The sequence below is a fragment of the Micropterus salmoides genome, unplaced genomic scaffold (genome assembly GCF_014851395.1).
Source record: "Micropterus salmoides isolate LMB-PRFRI ecotype aquatic unplaced genomic scaffold, ASM1485139v1 Ms_hic_scaffold_10, whole genome shotgun sequence".
Lineage (NCBI taxonomy): Eukaryota > Metazoa > Chordata > Actinopteri > Centrarchiformes > Centrarchidae > Micropterus > Micropterus salmoides.
Genome location: NW_024040041.1, coordinates 9,278,049 through 9,301,945, shown reverse-complemented (window position 1 = coordinate 9,301,945; position 23,897 = coordinate 9,278,049). Strand labels below are relative to the sequence as shown.

Here is a 23,897-nt window from a genome sequence, read left to right as displayed (position 1 = left end):
TGTTTTGTAAATTTCTTGGCAGATACATTGGAAAGAGTTGGAAAAGATGCACAACTTAGTAGAGGCATAGTAAGGAGAAGGAGAAATCAAACAGGATCACCTGATCTCTTCCTTGAATACGTGAAGTTCTAAGTGTGAGTTCTGTGCACCAGTAGACCAAGCCTTCAGTAAACCCATGACTTGACCAATTCCATATCCAGTTACCGCCAAAGGTGTTCTTTACTTGGCAATACTGTTTGATGTCACCAGCTGAGGTGTCCAAGAGCAATTATCAGTAATACAATATAGCTCGGTTTGGTTCAGGAAACCTCTGGTAGCTGCTCAGTAGTTTCTGTTACCCCTCCTTCTTTCTATTTCTGTCACACTGTTTCTTCCAGGGTCAAAAGAAGACAGAGAGAAACGTGAAAGTGGCTACTTCTCCCTGGGGAGGGCAGCGGGTGCCCGTTCACTCCGTGATAACAGCCCGCCTGCTTCTTTCCGCCATTTTGAGAGAGGACATCCCATCTTCAGTAGCAGAACCATAGAGCCCAAAGACACCGTCCCCTTTAGAAACCCTAATCTTGGCGTGGCCTCTGAAAGGCAGATACTGGAGGCTCTAAATGAGGACCCGCCAGTGGAAATCCCACCTCCTGACCCCTATGAAGTTGCCATTGAGGTTGAGGCACAAGTCGGCCCCCGCTCTCCGAGTCCTACTCCTTTTAAAATAGCGGAATCGCTGGCGTCAACTGGACGAAAAGGTTTCAGCAGTTCATATGGCCGGGGAAACCCTTCTCACGTCCCTTCCCATCAGCAGTCAGGACGTTTTGATTCCCCAAGGCAAGGCAAGACTCTGCAATCTCGCTCTTCTTCTCCCTCCCATGGAAACTTACCCTTCAGACGCAGCGAGTCAACTGCATCCCTTAGCAAGCATAACTTTGATGGTGGAGGGTGGTCTCGAGGGATGGAGCCAGAATCCAGAAACTCCTTGCAAAGCACACAGGGGCGACGTGTTGAGTCAGGAACTCTGCCAAGAAACTTTAAATCGTTATCCAGTTCAGTCAGATCCCAGCCCAGAACCATGTCTGATTTTAGGAGTGCCTTGAGGAAAACAGAAGTAAGTGGGTCTTTGAGTGGTCGCGGTCGTGACAGCAGAAGCTCATCTCCCACAAGGAGGGACTATAATCCTCCAGGCCAAATGTCTCTTCGCAAAACTGAAATCTCCAGCAGTTCATCTAATCTACGTTTTCTGGACAGTCGCAATTTGTCTCCGTCTAGGAGAACTTCTACTAGTCTGCGTGACAGTCACAGTTGCTCACCGCCAAGGAGAAACTACAGCTCGTCTAGCCAATCCCTCCTTCGTAAATCTGAATCAATTATGTCTCTAAGTGGACATAGTCACCATGGACGCTGTGGCTCCCCCATAAGAGAAGGCTACGATATTGAAAGCCAGGCTCTGCTACGAAACCCAACAGCTAGGAATGGAGTAAAAGACCAAGAATATGAAAGCCCAACTGCGTCTCCATCCAGACGAGGTTATGACACAAGTAAATCTGTGCTCCGTAAGACTGAATCCAGCCCTGTCATTGACAGCCGTTCTCTTGGAAGGAGAGGCTATGAAACCCCTACACAGTATCAACTTAGGAAAACAGACACCAGTGGATCATTACATAGCCATAGTCATGAAAGTCGTAACTCCTCTCCTTCCAGGAAAAGCTATGAAGCTCCTTCTCAGTCTCTGCTCCGCAAGTCTGAAATAAACAGTTCTGTTAGAAGTCCTGATAGCCACAGTTTGTTGCCGTCAAGGAAAAGCTATGATTATTCTGAACAGCGGTCACCGCGGAAAACAGAAACAAGCAGCTGCCTTTACAACAAGAATCACAACAGCCGTAACTCTTCTCCCTCTAGAAAAGGCAACAGTGACCAGCCAGGCTGTTCAATCCTCAGAAATGCTACTAATGGAGATTCCAGCCATCCCTTTCAGAGAAAAAACACTTACCACAACTCAAAATCGGATTCCAGTCGCTCACAATACTCCTACAGGGAGTCTACTTATTCCCCCCGCAGCTCCTCATTATCCCGTGCTGCTTCACCCTCTAGACACACCGCACATGGCAGCAGAACTGCTTTTGTCACTTTAGAAACACCCAGGACCCCCAGCAGCAATAGATCTGATGTTGGTAGACATGTTCATGAGGATCGCTGCCCCTCCCCTAATGACCACAACTCGAAATCTGACTCCAGTCGCTCACCATTGTCCTACCGGGAACCATCTCAACCCCTCCGCAACTCCTCATTATCTCGTTCTGCTTCACCTTCTAGACAGACCACAAATGGCAGCAAAACAGCTTTTGTCACCTTGGAAACACCCAGGAGCCCCGGCAGCATCAGATCTGGGGCTGGTAGATATGTTCATGAGGATCGCTGCCCCTCCGTTAATGACAAGAGGCCCTCCCAACGTGCACGGAGCCCTTCTCCTTCACCTCAGATTCAGTTGCGGAGGCACACCTCATCCCAGAGTTCCATGGAGTCTTTAGAGTCGGGACAACTGTCGGTGGGGTCCACAGGGCGGAACAAGGAGGAGTATGCCATGATGGCCGACGTGCCAAAGGTCAAAATGATCCATCAGAGAGAAGAGCCGGGCCACATGGGGCGGCCCCAGAACCAGCAGTCCTCTCGGAGACAGGAGCTCTTTAAACCAGCCAGGTCAGACTCACATTGAACCACGCAGAATGGAAGAGTAGTTGTCAAAAAATTTTAAACCCCATGCACAAAAGTCAACATTACATTGTGAAATAGGCCAATTACATGTATTTTCATGGTTTTTAATGGTGTTGATCACAAACCCTTTTATGATAAATGTAGATAGCTTTGCTTCTTCCACATCATCAGATTGGATACATTTGACCAAATCAGACACACTGATAACCCATTCACACTGTTTCAGCCACTCCCTGAGTAAGCATCCCTCCAGAGAGTGGGAAGATACAGGGGACACTGAGAGAGACTTGCACTATGGAGGCGGCGGGTATCTATCTCGAGCTCACTCCTCCAACTCATTGCAGGTAGGCTGCCTAGGTTGAGGGAGACTTTTATTTATTTATATATTAAGAGTTTTTTTTAACTTAATTTCTGGATTTTAGCTTTAAAACTGGTTCTATTAGAGTAGCCTTGATAAAACTAAACATCACTGGGAGAATATCACATTTAGCAAAACTGGTAATACTTTGCAAAAGACCCTTATTGGATGTTTGAGATCTCAAAGCATCAAGAGACAGGACTGGGAGCAGAGAGAGTGGCAACAGTATAGAAGTTGCTGGGAATTGAGCATTAAAACCCTACAGTGGCATGTGCACTGCATTAAGCACCTTTTCCCCATGCACATTATTAATCCACTGCAGTGGAATTGCGTCTTGCGCTCTGTGGTTTTCACCTGCAACACTTGATGTGACTTGAATGATTTGAAAACGTCTGGATGTGAAACTCTGGAGGTTTCTATGTTTGCCCAGTCACACCAGTGGTTATATTCATAACTACAAGCTGTTCCTTTCCAGAGGTCTGGCAGTCCCACAGCGGATGACGGCAGTTCATGGAAAGGTAACCAGCACAGATCCGAACAAATGCAGGTATGTGATAGAGCCTGTCCGTTTACAGCGAATGTGTGTTCTCTTATATGTATGCAGAAACAACCTCTCTCCCACTGTGTCATGTGGAGGGTGACGTTACAGTTGATTTTTCTGTCATCACTAATATTTGTAATGAACATAATGCACTTGCAGCACACATGGTTCAATGCAGGTTTATTGCAGTTGAGTCTATTTAAATATATGGTATCTTTAGGTTACATATTTACTAGACATGCTTGCAAATTCACTCTGATACCGTCTATAATTGTAAAGTTTTTATACATGTGGTACCCTAACCTGGTGGCATATCTATATCAGTATGGTCAAACTCTTTTTAAATTATCTTTTTAAGGGCTGGTTGTCATGTGTCTATAGACTTCACCTAACACCCTACAGGCATTTCATAAGACTGACTGAGCTTTGTCAATTGTGGTCTGCTGGGGCATGTGTTGAAATTCCTGAACTGAAACCAATAGCTACCAAGAGAGGCTTTTGCAGGGGGTGGAGTGCCACTTTGTTTGCAAGCCCTAAAGATTTCCGATCAAGATTGTTCTGTATGTTAGAAAAGATGGGGTTTATCAAACTTTTCCATGTCAAGGATCCCCAAGATTTTAGAGAAGTGTGGTCCCGAAGAGAGGGAGGGAGTGAGACCTCAGATTGAACAGTCGTTTTTATCCGTTTTCTTCTAATGATAACCTGTTGTTGGTGCAATTAATCGTGACCCCATGTTTGCTGGGGACCCAACTGGATCCCCCGCAGTCCCTGGAGGTCCGGTTCAGGACACCCGTTTCAGTGCCAGCACCGTGTGGTTAGGAAGGGCTGGTTTATTTTCTCAAACGATCTTCGCGGATCCGCCCAGGAAGTGGTTGAGAGAGAGAGAGAGAGGAGCGAGCAAAGACAGTCAGAAGTGTGTCGTGAGCTACCCGCAAGTTGTCGGAAAGTTGTGAAATTATTGGGCTACTTTTAAACACCAACAGCGAGTCAACGTTTAGTCGGACGAATGTACTCTCCCCTTAAGACTGGATAAAGGAAATCTGCCATGGACGGTGGCGCCTCGCTTGATTAGGTTAACATGGGTATGAATGGCGGGGGTTTATCAACTTTCGCATAAAGCCAGTGTCCTGCGAGATAGTAAGGTTTTTGCGCGATAGGTTTAGCTAAACAGAGAAGTGAACTTGAGAGCAAGGAGGGTTATATTTGCGAGAGGTAACGGTGCTTTTCTTTTGTCTCTATTTTACCCTCTCTGGATCCTGTTATCATGACGGTAAGTTGCACCTTGAGAGCAGTTTGTTTTTCCTGCCTGTCACTGCTTCCTCAATAGACACATTATCTAAACATATATACTTATGCAAACTCCGGCCCAGGAGCTAGCCGTCCACGTTTCTCTTTTTGGTTTAATTGTTTTGTTTTTAAGACCAGCTAATGTCTAAAGCTACTTCTTGGGCTGTTGTGATAAGCGTTTGTTTGATTCAGTGGGTGTGCACGTCACCGCCAAGTGGGCAGACGTGCCTCCAATTTACCGCCAGCTTATTATTATTTTTTTTTTTGCACGCCCATGTAACGTTACCAAGCTAAGTGAAGCTTTGTAACTTATGTTTCTGTTCCTGTGACAAGCCTAAAGCGTTGCTTCTGGTCTGCAGGTGTGGTGTAGTTTCATCTGTTTGCCCTGTGTTGTTTACAGTAGCAGGAAGTGTCATTAGCCAGCAGCTTGTACTGTAGGTGTTAGTTTTTACAGCCAGCTGTGACACACGGCCCCTGTTTACACACAGACACAGCAAAGAAATCATTTTTTTGTTGTTTTAAAAAAAAAAACCTACAGGTATTGGCTCTCTAAACCATTATAATTCAGTACCTGTCATCACAACTTGTCATTAGGCATACTCCTGTTCAGTGAGGTAATCTATTTAACTAAGCAGAAACAAGTGAAGAGGAGAACCACATGCTGTTAAAGGCCCCAAGGACAAAGCTCACCAGACAGTACCCTTCAATAGTGATGGGAGACAGGTCGAGTGGATGTCATGTCAAACTGTGGCCAGTGTTTGACCCTCATCCCTCCATCTTTGACCTTTTCGAGAAAGGTCACTGATCAGGGAGAAGCCCCCTGTCCTCCTGTGGCTGCTCCCTGCCCTTTGCTTATGGGCATGTATTGACTGATAACATTAATTTATGATGAGGTTGGACACATCCTGGCTTGCACCAGTAGTTCGCCCTCCTCTGCACACACACAGTTTGATGTAGAGGATAGAACAAGTCACCAGTGATTAATCCTCCTAATCACTTTCATTTTATAAGATGCAGCTGTCATCAAAACAAGTTATTCCATTGTATTTTTGATGATCCAGCCATTGGTTGTGGTTTGTGTTTATATACTATAAACAATACAATAATTAAAAAGTCACAGGTATTTTAAAACTTTGCTCTGTCATTAATGAATTAATGATGAAATTGAATTCAAATGGAACATAAGACTCAAATTTAGTAATGCACCGATTTCTTCTTAACATGGTGTTGCTAACTGCTACTACTAATCCCTTTACACGGCGTATTGACAGTCACCAGACCTTAAAATGTGTTAGATTAAAGAAGATGTGTAGCATAGATGAACTGGCTTATACAGACGGGTAGTGCTGTGGCTTACAAGAACACAACTGAAGCCAGGAAGGGAGTATAAATACAGAAAAGGGGAGGTTAGAGATGATAAAAGAGACAGATATTTTGTGTCATAGCACAAACAGAGAGAGTAGAACAAGTTTTTTTGTATTGTATTTAAGTTTGTATTTTGTAGTGTGTTGCATTGTGTTTTGTTTCAACCTAAGGGTGAAAAATAGTTGTTTTTATTTGTGAAATACAGGACTCCCTTGTAAGAGAGACTGTAGACCTCCTTCCTGGTAAAATAAAGGTAAAATAAAAAAAATAAATTGAGAGCAAGGGAATGAAATGAACAAAAAGTAGCTGCAAAAGTGAGAAGGACAAGATGTCAAATGAGACTCCAGTGAGAGATGAGATGATGAGCGCAGAAAGAGATTTAAAGGAATGAGGAAAGTTAGCGAAAGAGAGATAAGCAAACCGAGGAATGCATGGTGGAAAAAGTTGCCTAATCTTAATCTGGGATCACCACATCTTGAGGTACCTAGCACATGTTTTCCTCTCCCTCTCCCTGTCATCGTGTCAAAAGCGAAAATCAGGCCTGTTCCTGGAAAAATTGTGTAGAGTAACATGTTTTAATGTATCTCCTGCTACCACTCAGCCCAAAGTGTTTCATAATAACATTGTTGAGTTATAAACGGAAAAGTCCATAATGTCAAAAGTGCAAATGTCTTGAGTTTCCAGATCTTACCTCCCATCACTAAGGATGTGCTGCTCCGGTTCCTAATATGATCTGAGTTTATCAGATATTTTGTCTCCTCATCTTTTACAGGCGTACTCGTTGTTTCCTGTCATTTTTCACACCTCAGATGCGTCTTTTTTATGCAATCGTTGCCTCTTTATGTTGTTGAAATACTGTACCAACAACATGGAGCACTGTGAATGATCACAATATAATCAAGTGCTTGAACTGAATTAAAGCAGTAGATGATTTTGAGATTTAGTGGTACCAGTACCAACTTTACCAGTTTCCCCATACATTAGTAGAAAAGCACAACTACCGTAGAAACTGGTTTATGTCCTTTGTGGCTCTTCATGTACAATGACTGAAAAGGCCTGTGGTTGTGTGGTTGCAGCTAATTTCATTCATAGAAATATATTTAGTATGTCCCACCTTTCGATAGCTCTTGTGGTGTTCTTTGTCCTGTTACATCTAGTCATATTTTTTTCTCATCTGTTCCCATTCACTTCCTCTAGTTCTTTTTTTTTCCTCTGTAAAATGCTTTGAGACTTGCTCATGATGAAGGACTATACAAATAAATGACTTGCTGAGTTCCTTCAAGTTTTGTATTTGAAACATTTCTGTCAAACACCGTCAGCGAACATGACACTGTATGCTCTTTCGCTCACAGCCGGACCTCCTAAACTTCAAAAAGGGATGGATGTCCAAACTGAGCGAGAGTGGAGAGGTAAGGCGCTGCAAAGCTGAACGCCGTACTCCTCTCAAAAGTCGTATCTTCCCCTCCCTGCACCAACCTCTTCCCTCCGTTCCTAATGAGAAAGGTTTTGTGTAAGCCGATAGCGGGAGATTGTCCTCGCTATTGCAGTAATAGCTTGGTGGTTTGAGGCACAACATGTGTCTCCTCTCTTTGAATGATATGCTTGAGTGAATGAACTTCTCACTTGGCACGTACTGTAGCTCTGCTGTTTTAATATGGGGCCTTCCTATGTCGTCATTGCTCTTTTAGACCAGAATTCCTCTGAAAATCAAGTTGTAATGGTGCTCTGTTTGGGCTTACTGTGTCAGATATTGTCATTGTATCGTTTTGATAGTTGTCCTAATTGAACCTCAGAGTTGCTGACCTGAGTTCAGTCTTAATTGAGTTTAATTAATTGAGATCTGCTGTGTTTCTTTAGTGGAAGAAGCATTGGTTTGTTTTGACTGATGCTGGACTGAAGTACTACAGAGACTCAAGTGCAGAGGAGGTACGTTTTTTTTAAATTTTGTAATAATCCTAATAATGGTAAAAACAAGCTTGGATGAGCACTTAAATCATAAACAAACATATTAATAGGGATAGGGATGCACCGATCCAACTTTTTCAGTCCTGACACCTGATACCTGGGCCTTGTGTATCTACTGATGCAGAGTACCGATCCTGTACCAGCGTAAAATGAATAAACTGTATTCCTCACTGTGAGGAAGAGACTGGGACTCATTATTTTATGTGTAAGGCAACATTCGGCTTGATCAAGCGTGAAGTATCTCCAAACGTCTGACACTTTGTTGTTAGCAAAATGTTCGGGTCTACCGCTGCACTGCTGGCACATCATGTAGTACTCGTGTAATTGAAGTGAATAGATCGTCCCACTTGTCACCGATACCTGATCCAGCTGTTGGAGTCAGTATTGGGCTGATATCCGATGTCAGAATTGGATCGGTGCATCCCTATTTATTAACACCATGTTGGAGAAATGGAACCTGTTTCTGTGTAGTTTGTGAAAGTGTCCATGTGTTTTCTGTATAGAAAGATGACTTAGACGGGGAGATTGACCTAAAATCCTGTGTGAAGGTGTCTGAGTTTGATGTGGAGAAGAACTATGGGTTTCAAATACAGGCAAGTATCTCTGTTACGGGTCACTCTCTCTCTCATTGTTTCTCTTCAGTTTTTCATCCCTTCTTGTCCTCCTTATCAGCGTTAACCACACCCGCTCTCCATTTCTGCTGCTTTTTTCATGTCATTCCGTTTTCATGACTCACATCTCCGTCACTATCTCCTCTTTCCCTGTATCTCTCTCTGTCATTTTAGTTTTCCTTTATCGTTTCCATCTCATCCCAGTTCTGTCACATCTTTGTCCCAGTAACCTATTCTCTCCTTTTTTTTGTTCTCCAGACGCAGGAGGCCGCATTCACGCTGTCTGCCATGACAGCTGGGATCAGGCGGAATTGGATAGAGGTTTTAAAGAAGTCTATCCGGCCCAGCAGCTCCCCAGACCTCACACAGTAATTGCCAATTGAATTGTTAATATAAAAGCTTGAATATAAATATAAGTAACTTTGGGAGTGTGGGTTTTCAAAGCATCGTACAAATTGAATATATTCCAGATATTACAAAAATATAATATAACATTTCACACTTGAGTTACAAGGCAGTCATTTGTGACCTCTCCTGCTCTCACAGTAAATGTAAGCAGTTGTGCTAGTTTATTGACAGAAAAATACACTATTATTACATTTTTATAACTAATTGATTTTAATCCCACCTCACCCAAGTCAAGGAGTTACTTGGTATTCTCAGTTCCATATTATGGTTTAATATTTTTTAATTACTCTCTGCTTCCCAGCTCACTTACTGTGTAAGTGTTTTTTTTTTAATAGTGCACAGTGTTTAGTGTTATGGGGAGAGGAATGTGAAACTTTTGTGTAAAGAAGGTTTTACATCGCCACCAAAGAACTACATACACAAGTTTTAATGCAGCAGTTGCAAAAAGAAGCTAATATAGAAACAAAGTGTTATCTTTTTTTTAATACCCAAAGTAGCTCCCCTCACATTGCCCACTGAGGTATGTTGGCATTTTGAAACATTGCTTTGGCTTGTGAGGGTCATTTGTTGCTATTTTTTTAATGAACTGTAATGGCTGACTGCAACTGCCTTAAAAAAAGTAGCATCTGAGGAGATTTTATGTGAAGAACCTTTTAACTCTTATATCATTTAAAGCCTGGCTGCCTCAGTTTTGCAGATCAGCCTTGTCTAAATGCAGTCAGATAAGAGGCCCTGTAACTCACATGCAGCGGTAACTTTGCCCCTGAAGAGTTTTAGTCGCTGTATACTTTGGCTGTTGCAGATGAATCAAAGTTTCATTAATTGCTCGGTGCTCAGTTCAGGTTCTATTTTCTTAATGACTCACTGCCAGCTGTGCCTTGAGCGTTCATTTTGAGCCTTTGTGTATGCTGTTGATTTAGTTGTTTTATCAACCTTTGAGGAATTTGTGATTGAGGTCATCAAATAGGAGATGAAGAAATCACACCTTGATTTATTAACAGGGATCACAGGCAGTATGGAATTTGATTTTAGTAATTTCCTGCATACATGTTTTTCGTGGCATTTGGAAGCAGGCATTCCGCCTAGCCGAAATGTTTACCACTGTGTGAGAGTGCGTGGGCCAGAGCGAGCTGGTTGTTGTTGAAAGCAAGGCAAGAAGCATGGAATGCGACTGAATGATGCACAGTCCGACACAGAGCTGCCTCTTTGCCTGCAATATCTTTGAAGTGCACATATATACATGGCATCACAAAAAACCAAACAGTAAGCTTGTCTGAACTAGTGGTCGATAGATATGGGTTTCTTAATGGCCAATGCTGATATTTAGAGAGCAGGGGGGCCGATCGTCGATGTGTAATGCCGATATCAAAACAAAGAAAAGTATAATGCATAATTCCATACAATGGAATACATGGTTATCTAAGCTAGTAACCTGTTGTTTGAGATGGAATTTTTTATTATTATTAATGATGAAAAACACATGGGGTTTCAGAACGTGACGTGTTTAAGGAGAGTGGGGTGGACTGTGTCAAAAGTGACGTCATTCAACTGCATTATTCTCTATAATATAACAATATAAATTTAACACTAGCCAGTAATGCTTTTAGATTAGATCTGCTGTCATTTGGGAGAAACGTTTTAAAATTTAGAAATGACAAATGGTGACTGAGGACATTAAGGGCTCAAAATGAACTTTTTCACCACCTCCCCAAAATTCACAAGGGGGAACGCTAACATCGTTCCACAGCAGCTCACTTACGAGGCTGCCTGCAGAAAATTCCAGTGTCCAATTTTTTGCGTAGGATTGTGGATTGAACCCACTGTGGTTTGGTGTTGATTGTTTTGTTTATTTTGATAGCCTTGATTTATAATTATTTGCCTCTGATCTTCTCTTTAGATTACCTGACAGCAGCAGTGACAAGGAAAACTCCCATTCTCGCTTTCCACTGTCTTCCCGTCGCCCGTCATCACGCCTTGGCGACCATCAGTCAGCAGTTCCGACCTCTGCCCCTCCTGCCCAGCGTAGGTTTGACTATGTTGAGCTGTCCCCTGTTCCTGCCTCCCCCGGCCCTCTCCCAGCCAGTCAGAGAGAAGCAGGGGAGGGTCAGGGGAGGGAGCACAGCCAATGGCAGGAGGAGAGGAACACAAGCAGCCAGTGGGAGGCTGTCTTGTCCAGGAAGGGCACTGGCGTGGGATCGAACCAAAGGCTATGCCCAGAGGAAGAAATTGAGAAAAAGTGGGCTGAGTTTGAGCGCATGCCGTTAAAGGAGATGAGCTCCTTACCGCCAATGGGATCACGGTCTTCCAGCCAGTCAGCCAATGAGGCGCTGCAGAGGGAGGTAGTGCGTGGAGATGATTTTCCAATTTGCAAATTAAATAAAGTGCAAATTAACTCTTCATCTGTCCGGATGAAGTAAACATTTCCTGTTTCTGCCTGTTAACACGAACGCTGTCAACAGACAAGTCACTATTTTGCTTTTCTTTTCCATTCTTCAGCAGTATTTTCCGGCTAAAATGTGCAGTGGAAGATCAATGACTAGCCTTAAAAAATGCAGATGGTGATATGGGAAATATTGCTGAAGCTCCTGTCTTTTCTGTCTCTGTGTGCAGTGATGTGCTTCTTTGGTTTGAACCTGTTTGCAGCCTCTTGACACTAAGTCTACACATGATACGGAGACTGCTGCACCACAAGCCCGGGCGAACGCTGATATTTCATCAAACGGTTCATTTATTTTATAAAGAAGAGCTGAATTAAATTCATGCTTAAGAGAAACCTTTGTGCATTTTATTCTTGAATTACATTTTTAACAATGTAATGAAATTCGTATGCTTCCTTTGTGTTTAAGCTTCTTCTTTAGCTTGAATCTAATCAGGCTTTGAAAGGTCAGCAGCGATTGGGGTTGAAGTACAAATAATTTGAACTTTGAGCTCCAACAACCATAAAATCAGAGGGGTGCACACTGCCCAAGGTAGCAGTGGAGCTAACGTTGGTATCGTTGGTCTTTCCATTAGGGAAACAGTGGCTGAAGCTGGTGCACAGTGGTCCTGCCAGTGATCATGTGTTAGCAGTGGGACAATTTGGCTAAAATATTAATTTAGTTTAGTACAAATTATCCCTATTATCCAAAAGCATCCTGTTTCTTCACATCCTAATCTGTATTGCAGCTCATGTCTTTCACTGCCAACACCAGTGTTAGTGACATGTAATGTAAACACGCTAATCGCATGTTAAATCAATAGGCTGTCCCGCACCCGCAGCCTCTCAGTGGGCTTTACCTCCGTCTTTATTTTTTTCTCAGGTGGCGTCACTGAGGCAGCAGCTGGCGCAACTACAGGGAGGAGGGGGAGGGGGAGGAGGTGTGAAAGGTGGCTGTGGCCCTGAGGCCCCCTGCGGCCGCAGCCTGGCAGCCATGGAACGTGCACATCGACAGGCGCTGGAGGAGCTGCAGCGGCAGCACGAGCGCCAGCTCAAGGGGCTAGAGTCTGAGAAGGACAGGCTGCTGCTGGAGGAGACCCAGGACACCGCACGAGGTCAGCAGAGTGGGCGCGGTAGAGAAGAAAATCAAGACCAAAAGAATTACAATTTTCTTGTCATTACTGAGATAGGCAAAAATGTTACAGTACTAAATGTGATTTTAACTGAGCCATTAAATTGAGAGGGTCACATGATGAAGTAGAACTGGGTTGGGAAAAAGGTCTCTGCTCCGCCTTGAAGCCTTGAGATACCACCGCTGAGAACTCTGGAGTGGTTCATGTCTGGTGTGAACACCATTAAGACCAATAACAGGAAGCTACCAATTTATGTAATTTTTGGGTAAAAAAAAAAAGTTGGTGTTGGTGACTGCTGAACTAGTAGCGCTTTTGCTACCAAATTAGCAGTAGCAGGGGACAAACCTGGACTCACAACGAAGTGATATACCTCCTGAATATTTGGGCGGAAGAGGACATTTCTAAATTACTAGAGAAGGGGCAGAAAAAAACAGAGGTATTATAAATATTCAGCGATAAAATGGATTCCAGCGAACAGTTGAGCACTGTCATGTGAAAGTTATAGTACATCAAAGTACTGTGTATTTATAATAGATATTTCAAGCGGTTTTTATTTTACCCTATGGTATGACTGATAATTGAACGCTATTTCCACACATGGCTTTTGTTCACAATTACTTGTTTTAAGTTTTTTGCCTTTTGTGAACACAAACCAGACCAGTTGGAAAATTTCATCAATGTATAATACTCCCATTGGTTTGATTCAGGAATCCTCTGTAAGAAGCTGGAGTCAGAGAATTGGTGGTGATGAATTTAATAGCTGGCAATTAAACAATTAATCATTAAAGCTGTAAATGGGTTGTTATCGTTGTCTTGGATTATTTTTGTCAAATTGTAAGAAAAAGCATCTCCAGCAGAGTTTTTATACTCCTCTGTAGCGCCATCACTCCACTTCCATATTAGGACGTTTAATGCCTGTGGATTATAGAAATGTAATTTTTATCGAAGAATATACATATATGTTGATTCTGCTAATTGAAATTGAATGTTATATATAAGTATTCTGTATAAATGCTTTGTATTCATCTTGAAAATTTTTCTGATGTTGGTTTTCTCACTTGATCTTGATTTCTTTTAGGAATTCATGTAGAGCTTGTGTCATGCTTGTATGTTTGTGTTTCAGTAATGGAGGCTTTGAAGAAGAAACACAAAGAGGAACTGGAGAGAGTCAAAAGGCTGAGCAGTGGGGCGCTAGATCTACAGACGTTACGAGCCCACCAACAGTAAGTAACTCCAAATCTGTTTGTGCCAGTGTGGTAGTGATGGACACATTTGCACCCGGTAGGGGGGACACAGGAAACGTGCAAGCAACACAATCAACCATTCGTAATGTGTTAGCATGACAGAATCTATAACATTACTGACACCAGCTGCAACCTTCTTTTTAGAAAAAAATAACATTTTTTAAAAAACATGTTGATTAAGTGACAATCTAAACCACTAAAAATACATAGTTTGTATGCATGCAGTAATACAAGCATATTAAGGCATACGTAAGCTGCTTAAACTCTTCCAGGTTGAGCAAGCACCCCTGTCTTGTGTAAGCCTTTAGTCCGCATCGCCTTGAAAATGAATTCTTGATTGTAGCCTGGCCCTCAGTCTCAGCCAGTGCAGACCAACATTGGTCATTTGTGTGAATAGCCCTCTTGTGCTTTTCCAGTGTGAGCCAGTTGGCCACAAAAAGGGTTTTCTGTGAAATAAAAAGGTTGAATTTGTAGACTCCACAACAATCCAGGATTCCTTGTCTCAGCAAGGCCAATACCGCAGCGACCCCTGGGTCCTGTCAGGCACTTAAGGAATGTAGAAGAAGTTGGTCATGGATTAGTTTTCCTTTGTAAACTTCACAAGGCCTTTGACACAACGCTGTCTCAGTGGCTGCTACTGGAACCTGTATTTTAGGGCTTATCTATGTTGCCTATTCTGCGTTTTTTCTCTAATTGCATGCCCTTTTTTTGTGGCTGTTGGTCATGAGCAGTAAAGATGTTTTAAAACCACAGTAGGAAATACTTGCCTCATGAAAATGGAAAAAAACCTCGCTCATAGTTTTTCACAGTATGTTGCTGTTATTAAATGTAGTCAGTGCTACATTATAATAATAATACATTACTTTACTTCAGATGTCTTCACTAAGTGCGGGGTAGAAAGAGGGTAAAGAAGACTTCTTAAAAGAGATTTCTATTATTGCTTCCTTCCACATTTTTTGCTGCTCATACACATAGAACATTCTGTCTATACTTTGAGCTTGCAGCGTTGCCGTTGTGTTTTTCTTACTTACCGGTATGCAGTTCCCACATGAAAACAGGTTTTTGTTTTGTTTTTTTCCCTGTGTGTTGTCTATCCATTTTTGCAGAACAGAAAGTCAGGCCTTGCAGAGAGAGCTGGCTGGACTGTCTGAGCACTACTCCCAGAAGTGTCTGGAGCTGAACCAAGCCGAGCAGAGCAACGCTGAGAGGGAGAGGGAGATCAGCCGCAAGGAGAGAGAAATGGAGCAGCTGAGGAAAGAGAACCAGGCGAGTTATCAGCAGGTTCTAAATATGTACTCATACGTCTTTCATGTCTAACTAACTCCTTGAAGTTGCTCTGGTAGGGGAAATTATGAAACATAGCATGACATCTTTGTGGACTGTGTAGTTTTAAAAGTTGTATTTTAGAGAGTTTTGAGATGCACATACTCAGATTTAGGACCCTCACTGATACAGTGTATACAATAAGGGACAGGTGAGAGGTGGCATACAGCATCTATAACTTTCTGCCAAAGTCCAAGAAAGGTTACCGGCCAAGAAAGGTTACCGGCATGCTGCAGGTTCTTTATTGGTACAGTAAATAACGAAGTATGTAGTCTGGCTATGTAAGACTAGTGATCCATTGTATGCAAATGTGTGCCAACCAACGGTCATCTTTCAATAAAGGCAAAACATTTGTCTCTGCAGGACTTAAAGGCCCGTTTGAAGGAGGAGATCAGTCGTATGCGATCTGCTATCGCAGATCAGGGGTCAGAGGACAACAAAGACGGGACGCCCTGTGAACTCCAGGTAACGGCTCTTATACTGTATACTTGAAAGTAGATGAGATGATCTGACCTGGCTGAGACCTGCCGATTCGAAATTCCTTTGACGCCTACACTTATCTAGCTCAGTTTCTCTCTACAATGTATGTCTGTTCTGTTGACACAGCAGTAAAAGTTTATAAAGACACCCAAAAAACACAACTGGCGTTTTTGGATTTTTTCACCAGCGATTCTGTTTTCACAGCAGCAGGTGAGCCTCGTGTGAAGGAGGATTGTTGTTAATGACGTTGCTTAGCGAAACGATTGAGACCTCTGCAGTACAGACAGACATTGGCACTGGTGTGTTCACTGTTGCTATACCTGCTCTGTGCTTGTAAAATATCCACCTTGGCCGCGACTTCTAATGTAATACCACATCTCTCTCATTCTATTTCTCTGCAAAGTGCAAAAGTGGGTCGCCAAATATTTAGTTATAATGTAGTCTGTTACTGTCTGTGCCGCTGTGCGCATGACGTGATCCATCGCCGCAGCATGTATATAAATTTGATAGAATCTGATATATGCCACTGATTCCAGTCACCGGCCGATCGATCGGTGCATCTCTACTTGAAAGCCAAAGTGGATGACGGAGGTCTGTGTCTTGCAGCTTTTTAAACTGGTTCCTTCTGACAGTCACACTTATCAGATGTGCACAGGTGTGAAAATATCACCCGCTGCATTAAATGTCTCTGGGAAAAAGCTGAAAAAATTTAAACAAAGTTTTCAAAAAGGTGTTTTATTGCAACAAAAGTCAACAATAACCATAAGTGGACTAATCTGACTCCTGCTACTGTTAGATCATTTCAGTTTTGCTGTACATTTACTGGCACTTTATTAGGTACACCTTGCTGGTACCAGGTTGGACCCCCTTTTGCCTTTAGAACTGCCTTAGCCATCAGAAGATGGGTACACTGTGAGATGGACATGGTCAGCAACAATACTCAGGCAGGCTGTCATGTGAAAATGATGCTTAATTGGTACTAAGGGGCCCAAAGTGTGCCAAGAAAATATCCCCCACACCATTTCACCACCACCAACAGACTGAACCGTTGACACGAGGCAGGATGGATCCATGCTTTCATGTTGTTTATGCCAAATTCTGTCTACCATCTGAATGTTGCAGCTGAAATCGAGACTCATCAGACCAGGCAACGTTTTTCCAATCTTCTATTGTCTAATTTTGGTGAATTATAGCCTCAGTTTCCTGTTCTTAGCTGACAGGAGTGGTACCTGGTGTGGTCTTCTGCTGCTGTAGCCCATCTGCTTCAAGGTTAGACATGTTGTGCGTTCAGAGATGGTATTCTGCATACCTTGGTTGTAACGAGTGGTTATTTGAGTTACTGTTGCCTTTCTGTCATCAAGGCATTTTCGTCCACACAACTGCTGCTCACTGGATATTTTCTCTTTTTCAGAGCATTCTCTGTAAACCCTAGAGATGGTTGTGCGTGAAAATCCCAGTAGATCAGCAGTTTCTGAAATACTCAGACCAGCCCGTCTGGCACCAATAACCATGCCACATTCAAAGTCACTTATTATGATGCTCAGTTTGAACTTCAGCAAGTTGTCTTGACCACGTCGACATGCCTAAATACATTGAGTTTCTGCCATGTGATTGGTTGATTAGCTATTTATATTTAACAAGAAACTGAACAGGTTTACATAATAAAGTGGCCAGTGAGTGTATATGTCTAATGCGGATAAATGAAAATTGTTGTGTTGTTACTGGATTGAGATTACTCTGTGATTGCACAGAGGAACCTGTGTGTAGCTCATCTGCATTTCATTTTAATTGGTGCTAAAATCATGCTGATCTAAACAATAGATGTATTTTTGATGTAAGTATGTGCATCAGTCTCAGAAATAGCCACCCTGCTGTCCAAGCAAATGATACTGACATGTCACTCAGACTCCTCAGACTCTGAGAGTCATTACAAAGCAAAACTGAAAAAACAAAAATGTAGCAGCTCATTTATGGTCTTTCTGGTTACCAAACTGCTGTTGTAGTTTTCAGAATACAAAGGGAATGGCATGATAAACAGTAATTGGGTAAAAGTTATGTACTATAAAAATGACAGACAACGCCCACTGTGTTTATCATAAATCAGTGTGATAATTATATGGATTTAGGGTAGTAAAAAAGAAAATATATATATATATTATTTTTTTTCTTTCTTTCTTTTGGCAGCAAATGACAACCACACTGTGTTGTTTTGTTGTTTTTCTCCCAGGTTCTTCTCAGGGTGAAAGAAAATGAGATGGAGTACTTACACAAGGAGATCAGCTGCCTAAGGAATGAACTGCAGTTTCTTAGCACGGTACTGTGTTTCTGTCTGTCTGTCTGTCTGTGTGTTGGTCTTTTGTTAACTGCCTTTTGTTGAGAATTGTCAACAGAGCCACACAGAAACACAACCTTAAATAAAAAAGACCCCCGATACATATAGTTGGTGTCGTGGTCAAAAACAACCCAGGTGGTCCTCTTGTGCACTTAGCATCCTCATCCTATCATTTCTATCAAGTACATGAATATGACTTTGATTTTGTATTATACTGTACCTTCATAGTGTCACACATAGATGGCCCAAGAGCTAGCTGATGTAGTAGATGATTAGTAGCAGATTGAGGAAAGTGTGTACCGCTCTTTCCTCCGCAGGAGAAACGGCTGGCCTGTGAGCGATATACAGAGATGCACGAGGAGCTGAGTGTGATGAAGGGCCGGAGCGAACGAGAGATCCAGAGTCTAAAGGAGCACTTGAGGCTGGCCATGGCTGCTCTGCAGGAGGGGCAGAAGCTGGGTAACAGCCTGGACCACTGAGAGTCTGCTGTTGGTACTGATGCTCTGGCAGACAGTGACAGGTATGGATTGATGTAGAATAGGCAAAGTCACACTAATGCAGCCAACGATTGACTGTCTCTGGAGATTTCTAGAGTTTGATTCATTCTTTCTGTGTGTGTTTTTTGTGTGTTTGTGTTGCAGGTGAGCCTGCAACATGGTGACTGAATCAAAGAGGTATGCAGAAAAGCAGAGGAGATGGTTGTTGTACAGTTCCGGCTGTGTGGGGACCACGATAGTGCCTTAGTTTTCAATCATTCTGCCAATGAGCAGTATAGAGTAGCTATTAGCTGGTTTCATTACACTGGGCCACACATGATATATAAAACTGCACTTTTCATTTTTTATTATATAGCTTTTGTCTGCTTTTAGTACAAGCGTGTATGAGTGCCCATTTGGTCTGAAAACTGGAATATCTGTTGAGTGACTTATTTTTTTTTATCAGGTATTGTAGATAAAGAGTTCATACTGTATCAGCTTTTTTTTGGATAATCTTCTCATTGCCTCTGTGTCTTCTGCCTGAGACAGCAGGGGTCTAGACCGTTACATAAGAGCTACTGTCATCTCTGTTTTTTTAAAATGTTGTACAGCTTTTGAGTCATGTTTACTCTGTGAAAATGGCACACGTTTCTTTAGAAATGGGAGCTTATCATTTGCTGTAATAAATTTTGTTTTTACCTGGAAAACAAGTGTGCTTCTGTAGTATTGTGTTTGTGAATATGAAATTCTGAAAAACTATATTGGGATTTATACAGGACAAGACAGCAAAGGTTCCTTATTTCTGATAGGATGGATTGGAAATTGATCTGTTTTTGTATAGAAGCAAATTCAGGCTCAATTTTCTTGCGGGGATGCTTATAAAAGCTGTTTGATGAATGTTGTCCCACGTCTTTGTCTTTAGTTTTCAACTCCAAACTTCCACTCACCCCTGATCATTATCGGCATTTATGTGCTGCCACCACCACAACAAATGACAGGTGTTGCATCGATGAGCCAATTTTTTTATTGACAGTATGAATTGTGATAAAATGACTTAACTACCTGCCTTTTGAAAATATTTACATATTTAATGTACTGTAGATGCTGTATCATCTTTGTAAATTATACACACTTTTTTGCAATCAATAAAATAAGTTCAACAGAAACACTTCTGTATAATTCATTTAATTTCAATGTTGCTATACACCTACAGTATATCTGTAGAACAGAAGAACACATTCATTCAGTCTCCACAAATACAGTAACACTCAATTCAAAGATTATGCATTGCAGTTTGAGAAATTCAGGAAAAACTATGATGAAATGTAATGCAATATCCCTGAAATACATAACACTCAGAAAATGTTTTTCAGACTTGATGTAAGATGTTAAGGGGCTGTGCACTGTGGTGATGTAACAAAAAAACATTTAAATGTATTTCTAACATTTAGTCCACCTCATTTACACTTTTGAATGAACAAAAACATTGTAAACACGTGAAAGTATAATACAGACTAGTATTAGTCTACAGCATTGATTACTTTGGCGCAAAATGTCTCTAAATCATTGTCAACAACAATGAAATGTATTAAGTTTCCTGAAGTAGTACTTATTTTAAGGGACTGTCGGTGACTGTCTTGAACCCGCCGTTCGTCCAGGGGGCGCCACAGTGTTTGTCAACGTGATACCATCGAGTAAGTAAAACCGGAAGCGCTGTAACGGCAGCAGAGATGGCGTCCACAGCGGCGACTCGAGCTGCAGCTGGTGCTGCTAAAGTTGTTAAACCGATTTTTAGCCGGGACCTGGACGAAGCTAAGCGCAGGGTCCGGGAACTGTACCGAGCGTGGTACCGAGAGGTCCCTAACACAGGTATGTCGGGCCGCTGTGGCTGTTAAAAGGTGTATAAAAAGCAGCGCCAGCGTCAAGGTCGTGTGTATGTGGAGCCTCGTAGCCGCTAGCAAACAGTAACATAAACACCCCGGCATTTGGTAGAAACGTTGATATTTTCATTTAAGCTGATTAAATAATGATAAAACCATGAACCACAATCCTTCACACCTTGCAAAACTTTTGACTTCTTCCAATATTTTTCAGCTCCGAAGAAATATCGAGTGTAACACCTGCATTTGCATGAAGACTTACTGTTATTGACATTTGCCTGTGAGTGTTGGAAAACACCGTATTGATATTGGATTTAGATGAACAACACTCCTCCATGCTAATCAGCTGCTCTGTGGGCTCGTACTTTAAAATTAAAATCACACATTGAGTGAACTCCTGTTAACTATGATTGTTGAAATGTGTTCCCCCAGTATGAAATCCCATGTACAGACCAAACCCAACAGTGATTAATGAATAAACATTATTTCAGTGGTTGAGAAATGAAGTGTGCCCTGCTGGTTTTGGTCTTTTTGTGAAAGTAATATGTAAAATAACACCAGTTTTAACCTTTAGCATCAAAAATAATTAAATAATAATGTTTAAAAATTAGTTCCTAGATGAAGTGGATCTGGGGGGGAAATCAGAGTGACTTGTTAGTTTTTGTCTGTTTCTCTACAGTGTCATTGTTTCAGCTGGACATCACAACCCGTCAGGGAAGGGACAAAGTGAGGGAGATGTTCGACAGAAACAAGCATGTCACTGACCCCCGTGTGATTGACATGTTAGTCATTAAGGTAAATACAGCCTTTCACTGATCGACGAACTGCATTAACCATAATGTTTTTAATTTACTGATTGAAGCAACTAGTAATTTGGCCCTTGGAGCCTGCTTTTTAGGCTGGTCCATGGGCAGCCTCATACCTCATCTCAGTGTTGGTGGATCCAAAATCCCATCACAGTTGAATGAATGAAGATGGTATGCTGTTATTTAGAGCAACAGTGTGCTGTGTGTTGAATCATTTTCTCTTTCTGTTATTTAATCCCCAGGGGAAAATGGAACTGGAGGAAACGATTCACGTCTGGAAGCAGAAGACCCACGTAATGCGCTATTTCTACGAGACTGAGGAACCTCGTCCCACTGACTTCCTGTCCAAATTCTACCGGGGTCATGACCCATGAACTGTGTAGCTGTCTGCTAACCTCTGACCCCTCTTTGCTTGTGTCCAGTGTGGCGGATGCCCCCCTTTATTGTAAATACATACTTAACACTCACATGCCTACGGCTGTGCTTTTTTATTCAGAATCAAAGTTTTTTTGGGGGGGGGGGTTATCTTAAAGGGACAGTTCAACCAAAAACACGCTAAAACTTAATCCACGGACAATATTGTCAACAGGTGGACATACTTAAATAGAAAAAAGCTCATATTGAACAACACATTTTGGTTAATGGGAGTAGCAGTGTCCTTAATAAAAGAGATTTCTGTGGACGTCTCCAAACTAAACCTTTTTGAATTGATAGACAGCACACTTGTTAAGAAGAAGAATGCAATTTATTGAGGTTTGAGTGAAATGTCCCTTTATGATGATGTTGAAGAAATACTGGTGTGGGTGTATTACGAACTTGGAAATCCTGTACTGAAGGCAGGCACGCAAGTGTATGTGTGTTGTAATTCAGTTTCCTATTAAGATTATTCTTTGATTAGTGGTTCTTTTAAGTAAATAATAAAATTGTAGAGCACTTTTCAACAACAAGTTACAAAGTGCTTTAACAAGTGTAAAGACAATAAAACACAAAAACAAATACATGATCAATGCAAGAAAACACTTAAGAGACTACAATACACGTTTAAAGTAAATATAAAATAGAGTAAATAAGATCTGGAAAGGCTCTCCTGTAAAATAATTTTTTAAGAAGGGACTTCAAAGAGTTCACTGACTCAGTCGACCTGTTTTCCTTGGGCAGGCTGTTCCAGAGCCTCGGGGCCCTGACTACAAACCTCTGCCTGGGAATCTCAAGGAAGGTGCCGGTGTGTATGAGACTAAAAGGCCAGAAATATAACAGGGAGAGAGGGGAAAAAAGTAGCGTTGGGACAGTTTGTGTCCTTAACTGGGCTGATATTCTCTTCATAGTGTTAGAATAATACAAATATATATATATGGGGAAAATAGAAACAACATTGCACTTTGTATGACTGATGTGTGATGTCTGTTTTGAGTGCACAACACGCCACCAACTTGCACATAACGTGCTGCAGTTTACAGTTATTATTCTCTTTATTAAGACTTCAGTAGTGCATGCAAATAAGAGTATATGATATGATCGGCCTGAGACACCCATATCTCATTATCGATAACAGCGAAACCCCTGGATCCAGTTCAGGCAGAGGCGAAACACACAGCAGGGGGAACACCATGGAGACATTTATGTGCTCATAAGGCTCGTCCCAGTGGTAGTGACAAAACAAGATGACCTGTGGAGGAAATAGAAAGTGAATGTGACCGTGAGTGCTGATGAATTAAAAATAAATAAATGAAGACGATATCGGCAACCATACTAATATGACAATGTTGACTTTCCTGGATGAAGAGCCCCCTTTTGGTTACTGAATGTCCCCTGAGTTTGTGTGTGTCCCACAATTCATAGTGAAGCTTACAATCCATGCCAGCGATACCTGATAACCAGGAAGCCTACAGACCCCTCAGTCGTCGTCGTCATCGTCCTCGGGGACGAAGATGTCGTGCTCCTCCAGCAGCGCCGCAAAGTTCTTGCTGATCAGAGTCCCGACATACAAGAAGGGCACCAGGACCAGAGCGATCCGGATTAGGCCGAAGGGGGTCTGCTCCCAAAGTGTCACACATAACCACCATAGAAACAACTACGTTAGGTCATGTAAAGCAGTTTCTCCACTTCTGCTTTACACACGAGAAAGACTGCAGCTGTGTATATTAAAGTCAGCGACTTACAAACCTGCTCTTGACCCTATTCCCTCAGGGGGGAGCTGCTCCGAGTCTCTCCTGTCTCTCATTTCATAACCGAGCTTCAAATCAGCACTCACCTTCTTGGGTTTGGGCGGAATGGCACCGGACGAGGTGCACACAGCTGTCCGGCACGGTGTCACGGTCCTCCCCGGCCCGCTGGAGGGGGTCAGCAGGGAGGAGCGGGCGTTTCTGAGGGCCGACAGCCAGGCCAGGCGACCGAGGGCCAACGCCATGTTGACAGCGTTTGAGAACGGCAGCAATGCGGATTTTTTCTTTTCTTTTTTTTTGCTGCAACAGCGCCACCCTGCGCTCCTGTAACACCACACCGCCCTCTTTTTCTAATAAGAATTATTGACAGGTGTTGCCTTCAGTGAATACAAAACTCGAGACAGTGAAAAAAA

The 23,897-nt window shown here is 42.3% G+C and overlaps 3 protein-coding genes across 4 annotated transcripts; 2 read left to right on the top strand and 1 right to left on the bottom strand.

Moving 5' to 3' along the window:
* The first annotated feature begins 4,458 nt into the window (after window positions 1–4,458).
* triobpb (TRIO and F-actin binding protein b) lies at window positions 4,459–19,802 on the top strand. Its single transcript, XM_038694695.1, has 13 exons — window positions 4,459–4,866; window positions 7,601–7,657; window positions 8,106–8,174; window positions 8,717–8,806; window positions 9,083–9,192; window positions 11,130–11,571; window positions 12,532–12,763; window positions 13,905–14,004; window positions 15,132–15,291; window positions 15,712–15,813; window positions 18,056–18,142; window positions 18,478–18,680; window positions 18,802–19,802. Exons 1-12 carry the CDS (start codon window positions 4,861–4,863, stop codon window positions 18,637–18,639), a joined length of 1,617 nt encoding a protein of 538 aa, XP_038550623.1. The 5' UTR covers window positions 4,459–4,860; the 3' UTR covers window positions 18,640–18,680; window positions 18,802–19,802.
* A 541-nt stretch (window positions 19,803–20,343) lies between these two features.
* Window positions 20,344–21,789, top strand: ndufa6 (NADH:ubiquinone oxidoreductase subunit A6). The gene is made up of 3 exons (XM_038694737.1): window positions 20,344–20,505; window positions 21,196–21,311; window positions 21,565–21,789. Exons 1-3 carry the CDS (start codon window positions 20,367–20,369, stop codon window positions 21,694–21,696), a joined length of 387 nt encoding a protein of 128 aa, XP_038550665.1. The 5' UTR covers window positions 20,344–20,366; the 3' UTR covers window positions 21,697–21,789.
* Window positions 21,790–22,048: 259 nt separating this feature from the next.
* Window positions 22,049–23,871, bottom strand: LOC119884285 (essential MCU regulator, mitochondrial-like). 2 transcript variants are annotated; one of them, XM_038694754.1, is made up of 3 exons: window positions 23,574–23,766; window positions 23,190–23,354; window positions 22,049–22,988 (listed from the first exon to the last, which is right to left on the bottom strand). In XM_038694754.1, exons 1-2 carry the CDS (start codon window positions 23,727–23,729, stop codon window positions 23,217–23,219), a joined length of 294 nt encoding a protein of 97 aa, XP_038550682.1. In that variant the 5' UTR covers window positions 23,730–23,766; the 3' UTR covers window positions 22,049–22,988; window positions 23,190–23,216. The 2 variants fall into 2 exon arrangements, with proteins under 2 accessions (XP_038550682.1, XP_038550677.1); XM_038694749.1 differs by lacking the exon at window positions 22,049–22,988 and having other exon boundaries at window positions 23,217–23,354; window positions 23,486–23,871.
* Between the last annotated feature and the right edge of the window lie 26 nt (window positions 23,872–23,897).